Source organism: Canis lupus, chromosome 10 (assembly GCF_011100685.1).
Source record: "Canis lupus familiaris isolate Mischka breed German Shepherd chromosome 10, alternate assembly UU_Cfam_GSD_1.0, whole genome shotgun sequence".
Classification (NCBI taxonomy): domain Eukaryota; kingdom Metazoa; phylum Chordata; class Mammalia; order Carnivora; family Canidae; genus Canis; species Canis lupus.
Window position 1 is genome coordinate 11,703,725 of NC_049231.1, and position 7,836 is coordinate 11,711,560.

At 36.6% G+C, this 7,836-nt stretch overlaps 1 protein-coding gene across 1 annotated transcript; it reads left to right on the top strand.

Moving 5' to 3' along the window:
- The first annotated feature begins 2,530 nt into the window (after nt 1–2,530).
- Nucleotides 2,531–6,662, top strand: LYZ (lysozyme). The gene is made up of 4 exons (NM_001300876.1): nt 2,531–2,666; nt 3,730–3,894; nt 5,667–5,745; nt 6,596–6,662. The coding sequence occupies exons 1-4, from the start codon at nt 2,531–2,533 to the stop codon at nt 6,660–6,662; spliced, it is 447 nt and encodes a 148-aa protein (NP_001287805.1).
- Nucleotides 6,663–7,836: the final 1,174 nt, after the last annotated feature.

Consider the following 7,836-nt stretch of genomic DNA (forward strand, 5'->3'; position numbering starts at 1 on the left):
TTCCTTCTTCCTTCTTCTTCTTCCTTCTTCTTTCTTGCTTTTCTTCTTTCTTTCTTTCTTCTTTCTTCTTTCTTTCTTTCTTTCTTTTCTTCTTTCTTTCTTTCTTTCTTTCTTTCTTTCTTTCTTTCTTCTTTCCTTCCTTCCTTCCTTCCTTCCTTCCTTCCTTCCTTCCTTCCTTCCTTCTTTATCTGATCTTCCTGTAGGTACTGATAGTATATTTATTTAGGGTGAGCATCTCTTTTAGATGTAAAATCCTTTTAGATGTAAAAGTTCAAATCTTCCAAGGTATACCTACTTCACTCGTGACTCCAAACCAATAAGCCTTTTTGTGGCTTAACCATGGACACAGAGAGAGTGCAAACAATACAGCCCTCCCAAGATGCAGCCCTCCAAAGATAGCGTAAGAAAGCAAAGACCTTCATTGTCACAGGCGGTAAAGGAGGTTCTAATCTCCCACAAAGTGACCCTTTAATTCACAGATCCACTAAGCTATGTTACCAGAAGGGTGATACCGGAATGGGAATTTTTCCAGCACAAACAAGGAAAGGAAAATAGAGACAGCAACAGCGCCCCTAGCCCACTGGCCCACTGCCTGCTGCAAGCCTGACAACCTGCATCCCTGTCCCCCCAACCCCAGCCTCAAGTGGCAAAGACCAGAGAATATTCTCACTACTTACAAAGTCAAGTTCTCAGTTCCTGAAACAAGACCAAAGAAGAGTTTCATCTTATGATTTTCATCTTTAATGATAAACAATACAGAAGTCAGACAAAGGAAAACATGACTACTTCTGGGAGGCGAAGAATCAATAACTTGTGTGTGGGTAGCCCGAACTAAAGTCACAAGAGTCATGATTCAAGATCTATTTTTTACAAGTGTTATTCTTCTGACATTATGGATTTGGAAACGGAGGGACAAGTGGAAAGTTTTATACTCCTCTCTTGACTGGGCACTATAGTCAGAGATCTGGGACACGGATGGGGTCAGAACTCTTACCTTCTGCGGGTCTGTTATCGGTTCCCCCATGTCAAACGCAGTCTCCAGGTAAAGTGTTCTAGCCTTTTCCTCTCCCACCCTCATCACCAGAAACTGTACAGGAGGAGAAAAGATTATTTTCCTTCTACTATTTTAGGGTTTCAGAGGGGACTCTGTAACTAGAGACAGATGACAAGTAAGTTTATTAACATGGATATCTCATATGTATTTGAGAGAAACGCAAGGATGAGTAATTCAAAGACGTGGCAAGAATTTGGGCTTACATAGCATCTTAACCAAAGAACAATACATTTTTAGAAGAGTGACAAGACTGCAGGAAAGAGCTTTAGGCTTCCAAGGGCAGCAAACTGTGGGAAGATAAATATTTAGTAGTTACCAGAAGATAATAGCTAATCAGTGAAATTTGTTACATGGGGTCCTCTGGTGCTGTCTTAAGGCTGATAAGCATGTAGGGTAGTCAGTGATTAATTCCTGTACAAATTTAAGTTCTGTTTTCAGGCATATAGAAGGGCAGAGAGCTTTCTTAGACCTGCTTCTTAGTTACTTTCAGTTCAAAATAATCCTTATGCCAAGAAGATTTTCAGGTGACGTATATTCTGTTCCTCTTCTTTAGGTTTGATTATAAAATTCTCTCCTTTATAATGACTCCTTATGTTCTAAGATCAAAATGTGAAATAAGGCATTCTCAAAAAGTTACAAACCTTTTTCACGTGAGGCTTATTTATAATGGTAAAATATTGATTTATAAAGCAAGAAAATGTGTAATAGCAACAAACAATTTAGAGTGGGAATATGGCTGAGCAATATGGAATCATGCTACAGGCCCATTAAAATCATGGGTAACATGTAATATGCTTTTGGGGAAAGTGTATAGAAAATAGTTTTAGGGACACCAGGGTGGCTCAATGGTTGAGCATTTGCCTTTGGCTCAGGTTGTGATCCTGGGGTTCCAGGATCGAGTCCTGCGTCGGGCTGCCTGCATGGACCCTGCTTCTCTGTCTGCCCACGTCTCTGCCTCTCTCTCTCTCTCTCTCTCTCTCTCTCTCTCTGTGTCTCATGAATAAATAAATAAAACCTTAAAAAGAAAAAGAAAGAAAATAATTTTAAATGAAAAAAGATGAAGACCACATAGTGAATGCGAAATCAAAAATTAGAGCTCTTTTTCATTGTGTGAAATGTTCATTCAGGGTTTTTTTTTTTTTTTCCTTTATAGTTGCTCAAATTCAATATAAAATAGGAGGCAGTTCCTGGTTTGGAAACAATCCTACTTCCCAATTCTTCCTGAGCCAGGTCTTTAAACAATGCCATTGCATCATTTTCCTGTAGGTTAATTCTTAGGAAAGCAGAATATCTCTTTTCAAATATATATTTTTAAAAAGAGCTTTTAAAGTCAGTGAACCAATAAACAGTTCCTGTTTTTCACATCTCTCAAAGGGTGGAGCCCCCAAACCAGTAGGAGAAGAAGGAAGTTGAAAGATGTTAAATACTGAGGACAGCTCTCCCGGGTCAGCCTAGCGGTCTGGCTTCCCAGTCAACATGAAGACTCTCCTTTTCCTTGGGCTCCTCCTCCTTTCCATCACCGTCCAGGGCAAGATCTTTGAAAGGTGTGAGCTGGCCAGAACTCTGAAAAACCTTGGGCTGGCTGGCTATAAGGGCGTCAGCCTGGCAAACTGTAAGTTAAGTCTTCTTCCTACTTCCAGATAGTTTGACAGGTACAGATAGAGGATGAACAATAATAAAGAGGCTTTGAATAAATGGATTTCTTATATTTCTTTGAGGGTCTGTATACTTAAAATGGTTATAAATATCAACTTGTTTCCTTAGAATCAGATATGCATGGAAAGCAAAATTCTATGCCATCCTAAATAAATCAGCACCCATTGCACTCTTCTGGTGCTGCTGAATTTGCCAGTTGCCTCAGACTCAATGGCACACCTAGGCTGACTGAACCATGTATCTGAGAACCTGGAGTGTCAAGTCCTTGGTACTTGACTCCAGGCACTTCCTGTTTGGAACTTGGTTCTGAGAGTAATCAGCATAGAGCAATGAATATTTTTCTCTTTTTAAATTTCCCTGCCATGACATGGGATTTTTAACAGCAAAGTTTTAAAACCCTATGTTGAACTCTCAGTGCAGGGGCAGTAGGAACTTATTTCCCCTCAATTATTGTTTATATAAGGATCCCTGAAATGCAGCTTGTAATACTGTTTTATTACTCCTACTCACCATAGTTGATTAACTATTTTTCATGGTCTTCCACAATTCAAGATAATGTCTGAGTAAAAGTTACTTATAAAATCCACTCAACAGCTCTGTTGATTTTTCCGTTGTAGAGTAAATCTTGCCTAAGGGGAAGGGTAATTGCAATGGAAGAAACAGCAATTTTAATATTTTAAACGTATGTTATCTTGTTCGTTAGTATTGTAAAATGATTTACTAACAAAAGTGTTAAAATATACTTGGGGGCGCCTGGCTGGCTCAGGCAGTGGAATTATGCAACTCTTGATCTCAGAGTTGTTGTTCAAGTGCATGTTGGGTGTAGAGATTACTTAAAAAAAAATAAAATCTTAACATATATATATGTACACATATACATGGTTTTGCAAGGAAAATACACCTTTATACTTATAAGGTAAATGATTAATAAAATTGAATAGCAAATAGAACTGATTATGGTTATGTGAAATACATCATGTGGCGTTGATGTTTCTTACTAAAAATAAGTTTTTTTTCAGGGGTGTGTTTGGCCAAGTGGGAAAGTAATTATAATACAAGGGCTACGAACTACAATCCCGGAAGCAAAAGCACTGATTATGGGATATTTCAAATCAATAGCCGCTACTGGTGTAATGATGGCAAAACGCCCAGAGCAGTGAACGCCTGTCACATATCCTGCAGCGGTAAGACACGCGATGGATGGTTGAGTGGTGGCACAGTGCTCTTCTAGTCATACTTACGAGAACAGAGATCCAATACAAATGAAAAAGTCTTGAAAGATTCATCAGGGACTTAGGAAAACTGTTTCAGTGTCTAGAAAGTCTTTATTATCCTCATCATTCCCTTAGAAATGAAAGAGTTGATGGCATAAAAAGTTCATGTTTTCTAATGTACACGAATTTCTGAAATGATCTATCACTTTACCGTAAATGGACTTTTGGATGTTTTGTCAAAAACAATGCCATATGCTCATCTCATACTTGAACAGTTGTTAACACCTGGTCAAATTTACTTTTTTTATATGTATGGGGGGCGTTTGTGAATGATTTCAAAGTGAATTAGAAACATGATGACTTTTCATTTCTCAACTCTTTAGTTTGTATCTTCAGAAAATACAGTTCCTATATAATTATTATTACACCTAACAAGTTAATTTATGGATTTGTTTAATTGGAGTGAAACAAATATTCTATTGAACTCATATGAAAAATAGAAATGACGTGTGGAATCTTTTGTGCATAAAATGCTGGAGAAGTATCGTAAAATTGGTATTGCTAAATTTTTTGGGTTTTTTTGATATTGCTAATTTTTTAATGTTAAAATTCCTAATAGACAAGATTAGCCTTAGAATATATTTTGTATCCAGATAATTTATTTTTTAATTTATTTTTTAAAAATCTTGTATTATATAATAATATGTGATCATGGAATAAAAATCCTTGCTACTCAGAGATTTATGACCACTGGTAACTTTTGGTATAAATTCTTCCCCAACATGTATCAGTCATGTATATGAAGGGAAAGCTATATTATGCACAAATGTATCTACATACAAACATGCAAGCAATGTGCGCATTAAGAAAAATGAAGTTGTACTATATATACCACTTTACAGCTTGCTCTTTATCACACAAAATTGTTCCTGTGTCAACAAATACAAATCTGTATTATTTTTAAAGGATGGAAAGAATTCCACATATTAATGTTTTGTAACTTATTGGTCCAACTTTTATTGGTAAGCACTTAGATTGTTCTGCTTTTCCCCCTTTGTTAAAATGCTATGAAATATCTTGTGCATACATCTTTGGGTGCATTTTTTACTATTTCTTTAGGATAGATTTCCAGTAGTAGAACTGCTGATTTAAAAATTGCTAGTTTGTGTTTGGTTTTTTTTTTTTTGGTTGGTTGGTTATTTTTACAGTGCCTAGTAAAAAGAGAACCCTCTGCCACATTAATTAACAATTCCAGAGCTTCCAATGACTTTGGTGAATGAGAAACAGAATGCTTTATTTCATGCCAAATGGGATGGAATAAAGAAAAATCCCCACCCCCAATATTCACAGATAAATGGGCTCTTGGAATATAATTGTAATGTTCTTTCATCCTTCTAAGAAAATAAAGCTGGCTAAATCTAAACTAAAAATGAAATTTCTGGGGCACCTGAGTGGCTTATCCAGTTAAGCGTCTGCCTTCAGCTCAGGTCATGATCTCAGGGTCCTGGATTCCAGCCCCATGTCAGGCTTCCTGCTCAGCCAGGGGAATTTGCTTCTTCCTTTCACTCTATTCACACACACACACCCCACTCCCGCTCATGCACACGAATGCTCTCTCTCTCTCTCTTTTGTGCTCTCCTTCTCATGCGCTCAATCTCTCGTAAATACATAAAATTCTAAAAAGAATAATAAAATGAAATTTCTATGGAAGTCATTTTTATTCTGAGCCACCTCTTTTTCAGCTTTGCTGCAAGATGACATCACTCAAGCCGTAGCATGTGCAAAGAGGGTTGTCAGTGATCCAAATGGCATTCGAGCATGGTATGTTTAAGCATTAAAGAAGGTGGGGGGGACTAGGTGTCTCAGTCAGTTGAGCGTCAGACTCTTGATTTCACTCAGGTCATGATTTTGGGGTCCTGGGATGGAGCCCCAAGTTGGGCTCTGTGCTGGGCATGGAGCTTGGTTAAGATTCTCTCTCTCCTCTCTCTGTCCCTCCCCTCCCCCCATGCCCTCTTCTCAGAAAATAAAAAAGAAAAGTTAAAAAAATAAAGGGGGACAGCCATTTTGCCCTAGTGATAAGAGAGAAGGGAGAGAAGATTTTCAAAGACCCAAGTATGCTACTGAGAACTGAATGTTGCAGCTTCACACTTACCCTAAACAATGAGTCACCTAGAAATAACCTGTTTCATCTGATTTAGAATCTTAGTCTTTTACCCTTCAGTTTATTTTAGATGATTTCTAGAGCTTTTAAGATTCTCAACATTCTACCAATTCCTTGTCTTACCTTGAAATTACTTTTGGAGTTCAGTAAATGTGGAAAGCACTTGGCAGTTGCTGTTGTAGAATGCATCAATGTTTATGTTTAGCATCCTGTCCTCCAGTGAGGGCTTTGGGGGGAAGTGAAATACTTGGTGTGCCCATCTCCATTTAATAAACAGCAATACCCCAAAAAATAAAATAAATAAAATAAAATAAAATAAAATAAAATAATAAAATAAAATAAAATAAAATAAAATAAAATAAAAATAAATGGCAATACCTGAATCTATCTGTAGCCTGTCATCCATTTACTGGTAAAACATTCTGTTATCCCAGTGGATTTGAAGTGTGTATATTACCATGAAGATATGTTCTAACCTTATCACCGTTTATTTCATTTTTTTCTCTACAGGGTGGCATGGAGAGCACACTGTGAAAACCGAGATGTCTCTCAGTATGTTCGGAATTGTGGAGTGTAACTGTGGAGTTTTCCTTCTTCAGTTCTTCTATCTCTTTCTCATATTAAGGGAGTAGTAGTTGAGTGAAAGGTCGCACTACCATTCTTTCAAACAATAACACTTTAACAGAAGCAGGAGTGAAATATGACCTTTCTTCTAAAAGGCTTCATGTTTACGAATGTGTTTATTATTTGACAGTCAGCCTGTAACATTTTTCAGGTTGCTAATAGAAAAAAATGCTGGTGAATACTTATCTAAAGTCCTGCCTATCAAATACATCATCAGTATATTCAGTTTTTAAAGAAATAACCTTGATGTAATCTTTAGAACTCCCCAATAGTTTATAAAAATGTAACAAAAGATCGTCTTAAAACAAACTGATCTTAAGTAAAATCCTAGCAGAATAGCCGTCTATATGTTGTCATCTCCAAAAACAGTAAAAACAACAACAACAACAAAAAACACACACAAAACAAAACAACATAAAAACAAAAAAATCCCACAAAACACAAAACAAAAAAAACAGTATCTGTTGGGCAATATAAAGCTTTAAAAGGAGCAGAATGCCAAATGGCTAAAACTGAAGACAGCCTGAATTAAGAATTTTGCTTTTCTAAGGTGTGACCTTGGTTTATATGATTTCTCACAAATGTTACTTTTATACTGTTTAAAAATAGACAATTTATATATCGATTTATTTTAGCCCTTTAAAGAACTCTTCTATGTGTCTTTCTGATCATGAAGGAATATAAAGAAGGATTAAATGAGCTATTGCTGTTCTTTGATTTTATTAACCTTGATGCATGCATTATGACTAAATCCTGAGGCAAATGACTTTACAAGTATTGAAATAATTGCTGATTAACCACCGGTGTGAAATTATGCATGTTGGAGAAATAATACAAACATTATCATTAAAGGCTTTGCAACTCATAACTTGTCTTTCTTTAAACCACCTAGTGTCTATGAAGAAAAAAATATGTGTATTCGAAAAAAAAATATTCGGTACTCTTAATATATCCTGTATCTTTATCTGTATTACCCAAACAGCTGGATATTGCTGGAGAAAAATCCATAAGCACTCTGACAGATCTCACTTTCATGACCACAAATCTTAAATGGGCCCTGTCTTCATGGCCATCATAGTCGCTTCTCTGCACGCCTTCTGGTTTGTGTCCCCACTCTCCAAAATGAC

What these genes read in the sequence shown, in the direction of transcription:
- LYZ (NM_001300876.1), top strand. Translation starts at nt 2,531, where the DNA reads ATGAAGACTCTCCTTTTCCTTGGGCTCCTCCTCCTTTCCATCACCGTC. An exon ending in GGGCGTCAGCCTGGCAAACT is followed by an intron (nt 2,667 to 3,729) that starts GTAAGTTAAGTC and finishes GTTTTTTTTCAG; the next exon opens with GGGTGTGTTTGGCCAAGTGG. An exon ending in CCAAATGGCATTCGAGCATG is followed by an intron (nt 5,746 to 6,595) that starts GTATGTTTAAGC and finishes TTTTCTCTACAG; the next exon opens with GGTGGCATGGAGAGCACACT.